Consider the following 18,222-nt stretch of genomic DNA (forward strand, 5'->3'; position numbering starts at 1 on the left):
TGTCGGTTGGCGCGATGTATTTAGGCTGAAGAGTGTTAATAATAATCTAATTTGAACTTAGCCGGAGAAGCCTGTCCGGTGCGGCTAATCCAACCTGAGATTATAAAGAAAAGTCCGTTTGCCTTTGTATGATAGGAACTCTCCCATGCACTAAGTCAGTAAAAAAATTTTTTTGATAAAATTGTAAGACATGAGAGAGCGTGAAAGTGCTTAGAAAATGGTCCCCTCGTTGCATATATAGAAAACATTAACTGCACTAAGTAACGAGTGATTCGAGGGATTCGTTCAGAATGAACTGTAACCGCCCCTTGATCAATTGGATTATGATTGTGCCTTTAATGACGATTAATTGCTATAAATACATTAGATCACTTTAATTGACTTGACGGTTCAAGTTGGCACCTTGATAAACAACAAGATCCATAATTCGATTAAGATGGCTCAATCGGATGCCAAGACTGTCAGCTCGGTTCATGCATTGCCCTGATCGTGCCACAGATTAGTCTAGCATCATCAAGTTTTTCAAGAATTTACCCAAATCACCAGTCTTAAGGGTTCAAGGTTGGTGCTGAACGTCTTAGGGCGTTCGTCTCTATCAATAAGCACAGATCACAGCCTAATCTTATCTATAAAAAACAAACCTCTTCACAAACATTCCAACACAGAAATGGGCTACGGCTGCCTCTTTTTCTTTTTTTTTGACAAAGAGAGTAAATTCCTGCATGGTTTTCATGTTGCAATTCTTAATCAATTTTAGAAGGAAAATTAGAACCCGATGATAATTTATCCATCCACCCTCGCCACTTGGTTTATCAACTAATGGCCCAACCTCACTTATTTCTCATCAAATAGAACACTCTAGCAACGGCCAAGGGCAAGAAAATGATCTAAGAACACAACTGCAATTAAAAGATCTGGAAGAGTCCAACAAAAACCTAAAAATCAGATCTTGTTACCCTCTCACTGACTGTAGCGCCATAAGCAGGCCCGCCCTTACGATAACAGATAAGGTACTCCACAGGGTAGCCTTTCAGTTTGTGCGGCACGATGCCAAGATCACTCAATGTTAGAGCTGCAGGAAAACAAGATCATGTGAGCAGGGTCAATGAGTGGTGATGCCATTAAATGCTCTTGGGATGATACCAACCATTCTCAGACACTACTGTATCTACAGTAAGTGCATTGATCTGATCAAGATTGAATATATCTGGATTTGGCAGAGGAAATGGAACCTTGTTTAAAAGGAATTCCCGAGGAGATGCAAGTGCCTGCAGTCGCACAATTCTTAGCAGTAACCAACTGGTAATAAACACAGGCATAGTGTAAAATGAAATACTCTGGTAAAAAAACGGCCGTGCACAAATAAAAGGTAGAGCCGTAGAAAGCTAATGCTACTGAAAATTAAAATGGCAGTCTCCAAAAAGGCATCCCTTCCTCCTTTTAGATCCTATAGTCAGTTTAATAAGCAGATGTTTAAAGGCTAAAAGCCTAAAACAGATTATACTAGTTAACCAAAAAAACCCAAAATGGCATAGCACCACCCAGACCCCAACCCATCCCGACAAAAAAATTGCAATGCTTGGAAGAAGATTCGCACTCACACATCTGTCTTCCTGTGAAGCTTAGATAGTCCTAGAAGGAACAAGATTGGTTCATTTAATTGAAGAATCTATAGTTACAGGTATTTAGGAAAGTGAGCAGTCTTTCAGGTAGTGGAGTTTTAGGTCGATTATCAGTCCCATTTTTAAGTCAAATTCTGTCAGTTAGAATTATAGGTTTCTTATAAATACCTTAAAGGGCCCCTTTCAGGAGTAGATCACATTGTTCTCATAGAGTGATTAATTAGTACGTACTATTTTCTATGATTGCAAAAATTTGGCAGTTTCTTCTCTCTAAGGGCCCAAGCTTTCTCCTGTTTTTCCCTCAAACCCCCTCTACCACTTTGACCCTGTTTTCTTTTTAAATTCAGATCTGATCTTAGGGCAGAATATATCCATCAAAGCACATATGAAAGATCTAAAATACAACTAAACAATCACAATAATTCTTGTACAATTAACAACACAGTCATAGAATAAATAGTTCATGGTGAACCTGAAAATTTTCTATGAAGGTACTGACAGATTTGGCATAAGAAACACATCAGATTGTATCATCTTCTTACCTTTGCAACAGGAAAAGGAACCTTCACATACCGTGGCCATTCACGAATCATATCATACATGAGTTCAGCCTGCAACATGATAGAGAGCTTAGTATGAAGTCCTTATAGATTGTTAAAACACAGAAACATAAAGAGAACTGTAACCAACAAGTCTTAAACCACATCAATTCTGGGCTTCAGAATTCCTGGGGTTCCATTCAATGGCTACAACATTTGCCAGTGAATTTGACAAACGAAAAAAAAGTTATTTACAACAATTACCAGTTGATGTACAGTAAAAACATCCGGTCCACCAAGCTCATAGACCTTCCCCATACTGCTACCATCATCCTTCAAGGAAGCTATGATGGCTGCAGCTGCATCTACAACGTAAACTGGTTGAATCCTGCAAATTTTTTATTTCCATTAGCTGTAACTTGCAGGTATACCAGAGCTTTATGTTGGTGCAGGAAAAAAAAAAAGAAAAGAAGAAAAAACTACTTCATGCCATTATGGTGGTAGCTACAGCCAAAACAACCTCTAACCATAAATAAGTAATTGTAAATACTTTGTAGATCCGTCACCAATAAGTGGAAGAAAGCTCCATTTTTTAATAAATTGTGCCCATCTGTTCAATATTCGATCTTCAGTACCAATCAAGGTTCCAGGTTTCATGATTGTGGCCTGAAAATAAAGCACATACATTTAGTAGTCTAATAGAATGTTTGATGCAACAAGATGAACAAAGGCTATCCATCTTTGTGCCACCGAAGAACCCAGGGCACATTCTCATACAAATTCACCATCAATTTTTACGATTCCACCATTCGATGATAGTAATGAAATGGAAAAAAGGCCATCACACAGTTATGGTCCGGCAATCCAGGATCCCAGGGGGGAGAGGAGGGGGGACAAATTGAGGACAAACCTAACCTTTCTTTTGTGACACACCGGATTCTCAGGAATCAAACCTGTGCCATTGCACATGTCAGCCCAATTCTGTGCCATTGCACCAAGAAATGGCCTCTATAGTGATGAAACAAATCAAGGTTTAAATACTCTATTTTTTTTCAAAATATACTTTAAAATGAGCTGTAATGCCCCATATTATTTACACTAAGAATGTACAGACAAAGACCATAGTCATATAATATCCATCTCATACCTACGTTGAAAGCCATCTAGTTATGTTCATTTTTTCACAACACCCATGTAATTTCTCAGATTAATGACACAATTTTTAAAAATTAGAATGACATTCGCATCATAATTCATGAAAGTTCTAAAAAGAAAATTCTTAGAGATCTGAAGTAATTTTTCCATTCTCTAAGCTATGTAAGATACAGTCCAGCATGTCAGTCTGATTAAGTTCTGATCATCAAATTCAAGACTAGATGTAGCTTTGACTTAAATAAATAAAAAGTAATTTACAATTCAATAAACATGAAACATCTAATATAGAATCCATTCCACTAAATTGCTTCTTCAAATCTTCTTTGATTTGTTCACAGCTCCCACCCTCCCCCCCTCCCTCCCTTTTCCATAAAAATAGAAATAAAAGAGGCAAGTAATTCTTTTGAAGGTGGACAGTATGAAACCAAATAAGGGTAACACTATATTGTGCAAAAAGAATTCTCTCATGAAACTTAATGATTATGAAGCACGAACAACTTCATGTGTTTATGATTATTATCATAACAACAAAATCCACATTAATAAATAAAATTGTACAAGAACATATAAAAAGATGTTAACCTCAGGAAACTCTCTTAATACAGCTTCCTCTGCAGCAGCTTTGGCCCTCAACATTCTAGAAGGAGAAGAAGGAGATGCCCCTAAGCAAGAAACTTGTATGAATCTCATGATACCTCCGTGTTCTTTAGCAATCTGCTTGATGTTAAAGGAGGAGAAAAAGAACCATATTCCTGTAAGGTAGAAGTTTATGCTTTGCATTGCAAATATGTTATACTGTTATCCGAGCAATAAATTGAGTAAAATTAGCAAAGAGTTGCCCTATCAGAGTATGAACATGATGCAACACAAGATTGCAGGCAAGAAATAAAAAATAAAACCAATCAAGAATCAAATAACAAAAGGGAAAGAAATGCCTCCAGACACATAAAAATGGGAGCCAGATAAACAAATCCTTGGTTATGCCCACATATAACTCTTAACTGGCTTATGAATTCTTTGGTTTGAAAGAATGAACAGATGTTCTGTCGGATGCATTTGTGGGCCGCTTATAACTAAAACTTTCAGGATTTAGATGATTCATCATGTTACTTCTGAACTAATTTATCATAGTTACTAGGATTGGGAACATTTGATTGACTAAACATTTAACCGTTATTAGGAAGAATTAGAACATAGTGTGCTGGCATGGTGCCAACTTGAAGCTGGCATGGTGTTTAAAGTTTCCTGCAGTGCTAGTGCTTGGCATGCACTGGCGCAGTGGTGTAACAAGCACTAGGGCACAAATCTGACATCAGTAAGGCAGTGGCATGAAATGTGTCATGCTATGCAGATAAGCAACCTAAACACACTAACTATCTACTTCAAAAAATCATGCTAACTAGAACCTTCTAAGAATTCCTTAAATTGAACTCTTGGGAAAAAGGAAGGGAAAAAGGCAGAAGACTCAAAAGTGAATGGGGAAAGATGTCTTGCCGCAGGCATGGCTATAGCCTATAGGCTTACAAATACACCATATGTAACTTTCAGTTTCATGCACTTCTCAGCCACATAAAAGCCTGTTGCCAAATGAAACGTTTGATGCTTTCATTTCAAGCATGGCCCCATATTTATTTTCAACACAGCCATCATAATCAATTAACATGGGATCCACCCTTGATTGATATAGGATAAACAGGCCGATGTCCCAATAAGTAGATTTTCACATATAGGAGATCTCAATAAAGATGGACAAGATGATCTTGGTAATAGCATATATACTATAAGCTTAGGACATAGGATGATAAAATGACAGACTTAATCCGAGTTCATTTGTCCTATAACTATAACAAAGCCAGCTGGTTTAAATTATGGGCTTTTTGCATAAATACCCTCATAAATATCAAATTTTGCATGAACACCCTTCCAAAATTGATATTTGCATGTATACCCTCGTAAAACACTTGTTTGCCATTCTACCCTTTTTTTATTTTTGTTTTTGCATATGTACCCATGCTATCTAACACCGTTAAAAAATTAACAGTTTCAAATTAAAATAACTAAAATATCCTTAACGAATAGATATGCAAATAGATCGCGATGTCGATAGCAGAAAAAGAAGACAGGGACAATAGCATATTTTTAAAATTTTATTTTATTTTTAATTAATATAAATATGATTTTTCTTAATACCGTTAGAACAACCGTTATATTACGGACATTGTACAATAACAGAATTTTACGAGGTTATACATGCAAATATCAATTTTGGAAGGGTATTCATGCAAAATCTGATATTTAGAAGGGTATCTATGTAAAAAATCCTTAAATTATTATCTACGACCAGAATTACCTAGATCATGAAGCACAAACTTGGGATGGTAACTCAAAATTTTCACACCCAAATATCTCTACAATAAAAGAAGCACAGGAATAACAAATTTTAAGAAAAATGCAGAGAATTTCCAATCCAATTTCATATTTGGTGGGGACTGCATGGAACACTCAGGCAAGCCAAACCAATTTGAATTTCCATAATAGGACTTCTAATCCAATTTGAGACCCAAATTAAACTGTATGAAGAGCTCAGAGATTAAACATATAACTCATGATTCTACAATCGAGCTTCCAATCCAACCCAAATTGAACCACGGTCAAATCAACCCAACCTAGTTGGTCGGTCGAACCTCATTCAGTCTGATCTGTATTTTATATGGCTTGAATGATTTTGAAAAATCCGGTCAGGTTGGCCTTGGATAGTCAGAAACATTATTTGAAAAGGTTGGGTTTGGGTTGGGTAATTGTTGGCTGGGTTGGGCTTGGTTGAGTCCGCCTCAGCCAAGTTGCACCCCTAGTCAAAAGGTAATGGCATCCTCATCAAATTCCGATTAGAAGAAAAATCAATTTCCAAAATGGAGATCACTAAGCAAGCTCCGGTTGCAGATAAAAGCTATCTATAAGATTAATACTGCAAATGGAAAAGAAGAAGGAAATGATCTCCTTGTCATTCTTCATTACTTGTCCAAAGAGAAGCCAAGATTCAAACTGAAGATTGCTCATGATAAGTGTATCCGTAACTACACATAGATCACTGGAGCATAAATTCAAGACCAATATAAAATGAGTTGACAGATATCCTAGCCAAAAGTATACATAATTCTTTGAATAGATTGCTCAATTGCACTTTACATTGAATCCAGGAAAGTCAATGATAAGAAAGGAAAAAAAAGGAAAGCCAAAAGTCACTTTTGTGGCTTATAAAACTGTCAATAGAGTTTGCTCCATTGTTTTGTCAATACTTCCAGTTTCAAGGATTTAACACAGAATCTCCTCAAAAAGTCAATAGAGTTTGCCCTCCTTAGAATCTTAAGGAAGTAATATGGATAGGTCCCATGACAAATAAGATGCTACAAAATCAGGGATAGCAGAATCATGGCTCTCAGAGACAAAAAGGTGACCCTAATAAAGAGAGATAGAGCAGGAAAACAAAGCATAAAACCTAATAAAACCTAAAAGCAGGTTGCTAGGAAGCTTTCAATTTTGACAAGGGCTATGATAATTATTAACGAAGGAATTGGAACTTAATGGGAGTAATGAAGGGGATATCAAAGAAAGTTCTTGCACGGATGATATTGAGCTGATCGATTATTATTTTAGATGGGAAGGTTGGCAAATCCTAATCACTTCCATTAAGAAAATGAAAGAGGAAAAACAAGCAAGATAAACACAAGAGAGAAAGCATAACAGGAAGATAGGGCTGATCAGTTATTGTATGATTAAGTTAATTTAGCATATAAATCTATGCATTTGTTTCCCAATTTGGGTAGGCCATGTTTTATAATAATAAATAAGAATTTTGAACACTATGTTCCCTCCATTGTGTCATGCATCCATTCACAATACATTAACCAAAATTATTACTCGCAAAAAAGTTAACAACTTGATGCAATGAAACTCTGTGCCAAAAAATGAAATTCCAAATCACCAAGGAGGAACCTAAAACATCTCTTCTAGTGATTTATATCTTTTAATTTGAATCAGAAAGGCTTTATGAAAAAACATACCACTGCAAGCTGCTCAGCCATAGCATGATTAACTTCTTCAAAGCTGTAATTTCTTGTCTCATACTCCCTTCCTGCCATCACCAGAACCAATCAAATATATACATCTCATGACCTGTTTTATAATCTTCACATATATAAAGTATATTACATATACCAATAAGATTCAAAACCACATTTGCCTTAGCCATCACAGCTTTGATTGAATTTTCATCTCTTGGATTATACTTCATTGGAACAATCTGAGTGGCAGAAAGAAAAACCAAACAGGATCGAGAGATAAGTGTTTAAGCAAAAAGAGGTACAACAAATGCAAAGAAGACAAAATTATAAGCTAGAGGTATCACTAGGTGCAGCAACAGATCTTAAGAAGATTAAAACTAACACCAGTACCTGACCCAAATCACCCATCAACTTGAGGTGCCGGTGAGAATCCTCAGACCCTCGAAAAGGAACTAGGACTTGAGACCCCATTTTTGCTGCCCATTAGCAAAAGACGTATTATATGATCACCATTTCTGAGAACTTGGGAAAAAAATCATAAATCTGCAGTGAAAGTTGACATTTAACAAGAACAGAAACAAATTCTGTGCTCAAACAACAGGCCCCAAATAACCAATCCACAATATGTTAATCAGATCTATCATCACTATGTCTTATCCTACATAGGTGGAATCATCTTTACAGGATATTCCTACCACTGGTATCAGAGGCAAGTCCTGTAGCAGAAAGCTATTGCCATGAAAGGTGAGGGGGGCAAATCAGAGCCACGCTAAATCAGTCAGCATATGACCACAGTGTTTAAGTTATGCTTCTCCAGAACTTACCAAGCTGTTGGACAACATAACGACCAAGAAACCCAGTAGCTCCAAACACGGTCGCAACAATTCCACTGCCAAAATGGGGAACCAGTTTCATAATTAGATAACCAAACCATACAATTACTTGAATCAATAAATATGTTACACCCCAAAAGAAGAAATTTCTGGCACGAATGCAAATGCAGCTCTGCGTACAAGAATAAGCCACCCATTCAGAATCAAGTAGACATAACATTTCATAACAGGAAGCAATGAGCTTCGCCCCCCACGTAACCAAGATCAAATCTTGAAGCAACACAAGCCAGCAAAGCGATGGGCATCATTTTTTAACCAAATCAGTTCGATCCAAGTTAACCATCTCAAGATTTCTTAAAACAAAGTCTTTAAAAACGGTGGTGGTCCAAGACAAGAGAGAAAACAAAGAATTGACAGATAAAAGGGCATAACTTGCCTCACGGATGACCTTCCGCCCGTGCCCTTGCGGATGATATGCCCCCCTCCCTTGACGGAAATGGTGGATACATGCCGCGGGTGATCGATCCCATACCCTGACATATTTGAAAAAGAAAACATCCATCAAATATTAGGGAAAACAAGCGATTAATCTCAACCAGAACAGCAAAACAGAGAAGCCATGGAAAGGATTATCTCTGGCAAACCCTAGACGACGGATCCATGGTAAGGGGAGCGAATTGGGGAGGGAGATTACCATCGGAGGATAGGGGATAAATGGATTTGAAGGGAAAGAGAGCAGGCGAGCGATCAAGAAGTCGCTGCCCGGAGCGCCTCCAGCAGGCCTGCATCGTTTCGGAGGAAGAGGGAGGCGAGAAGACCTTCTGAGGTGGAGCAGAGAGCCTATAAAGCGGACTCGCGTGGACGGACCCATATTTGGCTACCACTGTTTGGGCGACGTGAAGCCCAAAGGCCCGCTTGACACATGGGCTGCAGGATTTTTGAGGGGCCAACGGATGAATGGGCCTTGGCTTTTCAAACCTCGTTCCGTAAACCTATTGTAAACCTAACGGAAAGAGTGGGCCTAGAAAGGTCTCTTTGGATATTTCTACATAATTAAGCTGGAAATTCTTTGATTCATAATTTTTGTGTACTTGTTACGTGGTGCCAGGAGGTTTTTTTTTTTTTTTGATTGCTTGCTTTTAGTTGTTTCTGTTGATGGATTTACTAAGATGTGCATTCTTTTCACTTCCCATGAACTAGCAATACCACACATCTTTCTGGTCTAATTATAAATTTCAATGTTATTGTATTAGTTTGAGCACTTGGATATTTTCTTAATTATTATTCTATTTGCACTAGTATGGTAGTTTGAATGTAGTTTCTTTCTTCTTGTTTTTTTTTTGTAGTGTTTTTGTTTATTGACTGCAATATCTGAACCTGCCCAAGTCATCAAATGATGGACTAAAGATGACTTGTAATCAATGACTTCATGATTTCTTTTGAAAGAGCCTTTCACAAATTATCTTCATCAGGCTTGTTAAGGAGTTGGTACTGAGCTTTTGATGATAACTCTTCACGTTGCAAATGATTTGCCAAGGTGCTAAACACTCTATGGGAATTCAGTAGAACTGGTGTTCTAGGTAATAGGAACTGGTTGCAACTTCTTAGTTTAAATGGACCCCTCTTCCAAATCAAAACGAAAATGTGAATGATTCTAAAATAAAGTTGACCCTTACCATAGTCTATAACAAACATTATATTATTTGTACAACTTTCATTGTAGGGCTTCCCCGAAAATATCAGTAAATTATGTATTTATAACAATCGTTAGATGCCGGCATTACATTGTATCTCGTGAAGTCTTACTAGTTAAAATTTACATGTCTGTAAAAAGAGTAAACGATGTTTAACAAATGAATATCTCTCTGCAATTATAAGCCATGCGTTTACTAAATTTTGAAAAAATTATATCAATAATGCATCAAAAGAATGACAATATGACATATATCAAAGTTCATGAAGAGTATTTCCTTGAATGACCAATTGGTGGACCTGTTAATTTACAATTATCAATAAATGGGAACATAAAACTCCACCGGCAATCAGCATGAACCAAATCAAGACGCAATATGGTAATCATGCAGCTGGAAAATGAAGAGAGGCGATGAACCCTAATGTTGAAGTCCTATAAACCTCCATTTTATAGGATATGACTTCATGTGAAGTATGTTCCTTAAGGTAGGGGAAGTACCGTATATTTACAATGAGTACAGGGATATGGATTGATTTAATTTAAGACTCTCAATCTAAAAAAAAAGTTTGAATTCATTTTTGCATATCATGTGATGCATCTAGGAAAGAGCACCTTTTTTTTTTTGAAGAGGGAGGCAAAGCCACCCGGCCTTAGGAAAAAAGAGTTTACAGAAACTATTCACAAAGGATTTGCAAGAAAGAAAAATACAAAAGAGCAATAAAGATATTTTACTAAAGATAGTGGTCTGTAGGTAGAAGACTAAACGAATGCCTCTAGGCACACATTTCCACGAAACCATCGCCACCAATATATCATTGCAGAAAAGCACATTTCAGGCCCTAAGAACTACTTGAAGAATCTAAGATGTAAAGAAGATCTAGTCTGAGATTTTGCTTTCTAGAACATTTTAACCTTATATGATGTCAGAATATGATTTGTCTTGCTACATGCAAGCCTAACATGGTAGCTAACTCACTCTCTCAACAGTTTTCAACCAGCCAGATTAACTGAACTTGGTCCTCAGGAGGCAGTCGAATGTTGAGGAATGAAATCAGAGAAGGATGAGGTCATCCACATTCATGTGTGGACCTTAGAGACCTAAAAATGCAATTGAAAACAATGCTCAGAACCCTCAAAACTTAAGCTTACTGATTTCTTCATGTGATCACCATTAAAATTGTGTATATATGATTTATGTAAAGTCCCCAAGTTCATCGAAATCTAAGGCACTTCCTGTATTCACTATATAGTATCTTGTCTACTGATATATAATCGAGTCAAATCGACTTGGATAGGTTAGATTCAACTTGATGAGTTTACCAACATGGCAAGAATAACTAACTAGAAGTTTTCCTTATCTCATCGTACCAAAAATCACTTGGCATGGATGATATCGACTTGATCACGAGCAATGCTTAAATCTCTGAGTGCTTCATTCACTGCTAAAATCGAGTTCTCTGTCAATGTAAACTGCCAAAGATTTCCTATTTACAGTTCTTCTTCTACAATGAAATCGAATATATAAGTTCTATTGCTTTCAGAATTGTGCTGCAAGACTTTCTTCAAAGTGAATAAAAAATTAAAGAACTGTACTGCAAGACTGGTCCACAGGTTACCCCATCTTTACATTGAAAAAAAAGTCTTTCAAGATCATTACTTTTAAAATTAATCTGTCCTCTCCTTCCATACAAAAATATATATAGCTTCAGTGCTCTGATAAAAGTGATTTGGTGAGGAAATAATTTGCAAATCACTAAATACTGTTTGCAGAATCCCATAATATAGTCTTGGTTCGATTGATTACATAAGACGCCATCCAATCAGCTGCACTATCGATCAAGGTCCTTAACTTTAGCGCTTCAATTTAATTATTAACCATGTATGACAACTCAATTAGTAGGTAAGTAAACATTTTCTACTCAAATTTCATGTGAAAGCTACAAATTAAGGTGCATTTTTTTTGTTGTGCTCTAATGGGGAAGAAAAAAAAGAATTATGAAAAGTTCGTGAATCAATGTACAAAAGAGAAGTTATTCCTATTTGAAAATTAAATGGGCCCTCATCATCAATAAGAATGCAGATCACATTTTTATATGCCCCATATGTTCATCAGTTTCATTAAAGAACTTCCTCATCGGCTCATCCTATGTGGCAACGGGCTTTAACCCCATAATACGCATTAAGAAATTGTATCACTCTTTCTTCTTCGCTTTTCAACTACTCTTCCCAAAGCCTCCCACAGTTTAGGCTTAACGGCGGCTGCCAGGCCCCCTAGGAAGCCATAGAGAAGCTCCCAAGTTACTTTCCACCAACTTTTTTTTATTTTTTTGCGTGAATGAAACCCTATCCACAGGATATTTCATATTCTGTTTGGTGCCAAAAAAAAAATTGATGGTACCACAATCTTTCCCTTAGAAAAGCCCTGGTCATGATGATCATCAAGCTTTCCCATGGTTTAGTCTATAAGTTTGCTTTAGACCTCAGTGAGAGTGCACTGATGTGGTATTTGCCCGCAAGGCCTCCGATCTTCTACTTTAAATTGCAAGGTTACACCGCATATCAGAAGGGTTCGAGTTGTATCTTTTGCACGAAGGGATGATCGATCTTCTTTCGCGATGTCAACCATCAGATCGTATATCGCACCAATCACAAAGTACTCCAACTTTTTTTTCTTCATCCATCTGTATAGATCTCGAAGCAGCCATTGTGCGATCTAACAGTTGGCATCATGAAAGAAGGCGAATTATCCCCGACCCATTCCAAAATGCCAATGCATAAATGGCGATGGGGTGCTTAATTAGTTGTTATAAGGGAGTCTAGGAAAGATAGTGATGACAGTTCATGCATATCCATATCTGATCGAAGTTCTGATGCATAATGCTAGCATTTTTTTTGCCATCACCTTTGCATGTTGCTTTTGGAGGCCTCTAGTTTTGATATTTGTCTAGGAAGTGGACAGGAGCAAAGGTGGCGAGATGGTTCTTCTCACTCCAATTGCCCTTAGAGTATTAGGCCTAAGAAACGCCGAAGGCCTATACTGTCTTCTTTTCCCATGAAAAGGAGAGACTCCTAAAGAAAACAAAGGATGCATGCACATGCCTCCGCACCATGATTCCTCATTCAAACGGGAGTGGGGGTTCACCATCACTCTCTTCATCCCTCAAAGCCTACACAGCCTTAGAATAATTCAAACAGAAATACCACCATTAGCATAAACCATATAAACTTTTAGTTGTGCAAAAACCAAAGGCAACTTTGCCGACTACATCACAAAGGACAAGGTTGTATTTTGCACGATGATCGCTGTTCAGAATGCCTAAACATCTATACAAAATGCAATCTAACAGCCGACATCACAAAAAGATAGATCAATCATTCTTTCGTGTGAAAGATAAATCTGAATCTCTTCATAAATGTGAATCTAAGCCCTGGCATTCCAATCATCAACTACCTACCACTTTTCAAAAGACAAAGGACAAGGTTGTATCTTGCACGATGATTGTTGTTTGTACAGATGAATGAAACAGTTCAGAATACCTAAATATCTATGCAAGATACAATGCCGACATCGCAAAAAGGTAGATCAATTATTCTTTCGTGCGAAAGATAAATCTGAATCCCTTCACAAATAGAAATCTAAGCCCTGGCATTCCAGTCATCAACTACCTACCATGCTCCAAAAGACAAAGGATAAGGTTGTATCTTGCACGATGGTCGTTGTTTGTACAGATGAATGAAACAGTTCAGAATACCTAAATATCTATGCTAGATACAATGACGACATCGCAAAATGGTAGATCAATCATTCTTTCGTGCGAAAGATAAATCTGAATCCCTTCACAAATGGAAGTCTAAGCCCTGGCATTTCAGTCATCAACTACTTACCACGCTCCAAAAGACAAAGGACAAGATTGTATCTTGCATGATGGTCGTTGTTCGTACGGATGAATGAAATAGTTCAAAATGCGTAAATATCGATGCAGAATGCGATCCAACTGCCAACATCGCAAAAAAGTAGATCAATCATTCTTTCGTGTGAAAAATAAACCTTATATGTAGCAGCTTTCTAAAAGAGTTGGCTACCACGCTCCAAAAGAGTTGAAACAAAAACTTGAAAAAGAATGTGCTATAAAATGAACTTATATCCGGACAAGGTTGATCTCAAACTCAAATTGAATTTGAATTGCAATATGTAGCTGCCATGTTTTTCTTTCACGGCAACTGAATTGCTACATGGTGTCGGCATAGATGTTCATGCTTTCTAAAAGTTACCTCCTGGGCATCAAACTATATATAGATTCGTTGTATCAGGGTTTGTTTTTTCATGCAATATCTTGTAGCAGCTTCATGGGATACCATTTGTGAAGTCTATAAAGTCTACAGCCAATCCATAGGTGTCTAGGGTGTTGTGGGCTAGGGTCAAACTACAAACAGAAGTGTCGAAAAAGAACGAATCACCGGCAGCTAGATTCCAAAAACCCGGATACATCCCATCCTCCACGGCGTGCAGCGCGTGGAGAATGGTGAGGGGCCGACCGCAACGTGGTGTGGGTCCCATTGAAGTCATTGACGAAGACAAAAAAGGGGTGACTCATGGCTCCCAGAAATATTTGGGATTATTTATGTCAATCCTTACTTTGCTGAATAATTCCATTTCAGAGGTCAAATGGCTCAAGAACTTAAACTCGTATAATTTTCTTAATATTATCTTCTCGTGGCATCGGGGAGCCATTGACTTAACCTGTGCATGCGAGTTATTGCTTGCCCTACTCTTACTAGAACTTTCTATTCTATTTATTTTATTGTTATTCCACATAGAATAGGTGACGGATGTCCCAAGCCTCCAATCCGATCTTTATTTTCTCTTAATATTTGAATTTTATTTTGATACTGATTATAAATATAACATGTCCGGAGATATGATCATTTTGCTTAGTGTTCCTGATGTCCGTGATGGGGTGCCTACCGGTAGTGGTCTTGCTGTAACAACTTAGGACCTCACCTAAAATGATTAGTCAGAAGGTATTTTTTAGGCTCCTTAGTCTTATATAAGTACCCAAGATCTTCTCGACGAATAACCGACGTAGGACTAAACACACGCACGCACAAGCCCTTATATACTTTTTCTGTTCAAGCCCTAACGTACTCATCAGGCTAAAAGTTCAAAATCATTCAAATTTATTCACAAGCACCATGATTGACTCGCGATCACTTTTATGAGCCTATACTGCAGTGTCTCCTAATCTACATAGTGTCTGAGCCGAGTTTGCTTTGATACTATTTATAATAATCTATAACCTCATCCAAAATGGCTGGTCGGAAGATATTTTTTTGGGCTCCTAAGTTCTATATAAGTATCCAAGATTTTCTCAATGAATAATCGATATGAAATTAAATACATATTTATATGAATCCTCATATTTGCCATGCAGCGAGGGAGTGTTACTTGGTGCATCTGGTTTAGCCTTGGATAGCCGGTGGACGTGTAGAAAAATGAAGTATGGCATTTCAAGAGAGAATTTGGGCAGAACTTCAAGAGCATTTCAAGAGAGAAGTATGGCAATTTTATATTCTCAAGTGCAGAAAAATGATAGATTCCAGTGTAGGATATGTCAGCCTATTTATTCTGCAATTTCATCTATTACCACGATGGAATGTCTTATCTGTTAAGAAACCGAGTGCAAACAACTCAAGGAAAAAAAAGAAAAGAATCAAAGAATCGAAGCTTTACAGTTTCTGAGTTTTGGAAGGATTCGAGCAATCCATCCGTGTATTTTGGGATGATTCATAAAAGGGTTGTAGTTTTGATCTGATAACACTTTTCGTTCAATTTAGGAATTGCAGTTTTAAAGTATTTTTTTTTTCTTTTTGCCTACAACGGATGACTCATACACTTCTAATATGAATACATCTAAAAAAATCAAAATACAGTAAGTCCCTCTTCCCAACCCACTGCCCCTTCGAGTGGTCGGCTACATACGAGGCCACCCAATCTGCAGCTCCATTAACCTTTCGAAACGTATGTTTGGCTTGGAAGACAACGTCTCCACTTACCATAGTCCGAATATTCGAAAGCAGAGGGTGACACCCACCCACGCCATCGGTGCCTTATAGATCAAGCCAATCATCATAGACGAGCCACCCTCGAGCAGGACTACGTTGGCCTGCAAAACGCACCGGGCTTGACACAGACCCGCTCAAGCCGCTCTCAGATCCGCCCCCAGAGCAGAGATGTCAAAAATCTGGCATCCATCAGCAACTATCATCTTAGAGCCTAGGCTTTTGATGTTAAAGTAATTTCTTGATTTCTTATTCTTACTTGCTATTTGCAACTTTCTACAATAGGGTCATATTCTTGCCATCTAGTTGCATAGACTTCGTGGTTAATCTGATAAGAGTCCATTCCAATATGTGAATCTGCTAATATGAAATTACCTGTGCTGCAAAAAAGGTGTCATCCTCCCCATTAGTTAAACTATGAAGTTTGCCCGTACGCAAAATAACCAAACCAGAATAAAAATAACTAGAAAAAAATATGGAGATTACAATGATTACATGAGTTCATTCATGACTGCAACAAATGCATTAGGATATCATATCAAGCATTGGAATGGAACCGGAGGTTTTTGAGGAACAGTTGGTGGAGATTGTTAGCTCAATTGCCAACGATGATTTTGGTCATTGCAAAAGGCGAAGTCATTGAGAAGTTCGCAGGGGGTCCACAGTTGTGATTCGAACTCCATCGAAAAGGAGGATGAAAACTATATATTTTTTTTCTAATCATCTGAAAGTGATTGATCAACAAAGCTGGAGAAACTTGGTTTGGTGGGACAGAATCCGGTCAAACTGCTTTCAGCATTTCAGTAGATCAATGTGCGACACATGGGAGACTTTAGGTTATAATTCTCCTGGAAAGATAGATTGATGGGCGCAACACATGCTAGACCTTTGGCCACAATTTTCCTGGAAAGTGGCTATCCATTAATTAACCAGCAGTGAATCTTGGTGAAAACATCAGACTTTGTAATAAAATCATCTTTCATGTATTGCTTTTAGCTTATGATGGTGCAATCCCACAGTAAAATATCCAATAACAGAACCTTAACTTGCAGTAATTATGGACTAAATTAAGCACAAAGTGAAATCATATAGATAAGTGTTATTGTAAGTCTACATGTGAGCTTGGTTAGTGACTCCCTATCATTCCTATGGTCTGCAATACAATGGCAGAAAACCATTCATAGGGTTGCCGATGGTATCTAGGGTAACTTCGTTCCTCTTTCTGATATTTTCATCTCAGCTCCAATAAGGATCCATGATTCTAGAAATTCAGAATTCAAAATTTCTAAAATCATGAATCCCCGATATGTGGCTTGATATAGGGTTGACATGAAGATACTGCCAATACCTGGCATAATAATCGTAAAACTTTCAAATAGATTACATATTTGTGAGGCTACACCATCCAATTTATTAAGGGAAGAAAAAAAGCTATGTACAAGAGCAGTAGCATTAAGAATATGCAACTGAAAGATAAAGGAGAAAAGATGAAAAGGTTGATGATTGAGTACCTAGCTAAAGTAGGGAGCTAAAACCACCACTCAGGAAGCGAGGAGGAAGAGGCTGTGAGCTCAAACCATGTAGCCGGGAAGGTGGATATTATAGATGAAAACCTTGTTCTAGACATTGAAATGCATCCGTACTTTCTCGTATATATTAAAATCAGTACAGACGGCGAAGCTTATCATTTGAGGGCTCAAAAGCGTCAGCTTCCGCTCTCGTCACATGCAGCTCTCTCATGGCAGCCCAACTTTATATCTATTTATTTATTTATTTTTATTAAAAAACAGCATTTCATATAGCTGAGTACAACAAGCCAAGTCAAAAAAAAAATAAAATGATACAATGAAGAAGGAAGACCAGTGGCACAAGTCCAGATAAACTCTCCGGAATGTCGGGCAATGTAGGAGGCAACCTATTCTGCCGCTTTATTCGTCTTTCGATATACATATGCTGTCTGAAATAATACCATCTCTCTAACCAGTTTGCGAGTCTCACGAATCAGTAGGTGGCCATCCCCATATCGATCTACTGTATCTACTCGATCACTATAGATAAGTCCCTCTCAAGTTTTACCCTATATGTGCCAAGTACCCTTCTCGTATAAGAGATGTCCTTCCATGCTGCTCGGAGCTCCACCTCCGAGCCAAGAGTATGCCGACCTCCTGCCAAGCCCACTTCTCCATATGCTTTATGAGATGACTTGGGGGGGTTGTTTGTGCACCGAAGAAAATAAAGCAAACCTGGGCGCTGTCTATT

The 18,222-nt window shown here is 37.8% G+C and overlaps 1 protein-coding gene across 1 annotated transcript; it reads right to left on the minus strand.

Moving 5' to 3' along the window:
• Positions 1-662: 662 nt before the first annotated feature.
• LOC103706981 (NADH dehydrogenase [ubiquinone] 1 alpha subcomplex subunit 9, mitochondrial) lies at positions 663-9,063 on the minus strand. The gene is made up of 12 exons (XM_008791283.5): positions 8,905-9,063; positions 8,647-8,743; positions 8,202-8,266; positions 7,768-7,853; positions 7,532-7,616; positions 7,378-7,448; positions 3,899-4,030; positions 2,712-2,827; positions 2,426-2,549; positions 2,165-2,233; positions 1,148-1,268; positions 663-1,072 (listed from the first exon to the last, which is right to left on the minus strand). Exons 1-12 carry the CDS (start codon positions 8,996-8,998, stop codon positions 936-938), a joined length of 1,197 nt encoding a protein of 398 aa, XP_008789505.3. The 5' UTR covers positions 8,999-9,063; the 3' UTR covers positions 663-935.
• Between the last annotated feature and the right edge of the window lie 9,159 nt (positions 9,064-18,222).

Source organism: Phoenix dactylifera, chromosome 10 (assembly GCF_051530095.1).
Source record: "Phoenix dactylifera cultivar Ajwa chromosome 10, Ajwa_hap1_PhDact_Kaust_v1.1, whole genome shotgun sequence".
Classification (NCBI taxonomy): Eukaryota; Viridiplantae; Streptophyta; class Magnoliopsida; order Arecales; family Arecaceae; genus Phoenix; species Phoenix dactylifera.

Coding starts and splice junctions, on each gene's coding strand:
- LOC103706981 (XM_008791283.5), bottom strand. CDS start 8,998: ATGCAGGCCTGCTGGAGGCGCTCCGGGCAGCGACTTCTTGATCGCTCG. Junction 8,267..8,646: donor GGCGGAAGGTCATCCGTGAG/GCAAGTTATGCC, acceptor CCATTTTGGCAG/TGGAATTGTTGCGACCGTGT. Junction 2,550..2,711: donor ATTGGTGACGGATCTACAAA/GTATTTACAATT, acceptor AAAAATTTGCAG/GATTCAACCAGTTTACGTTG.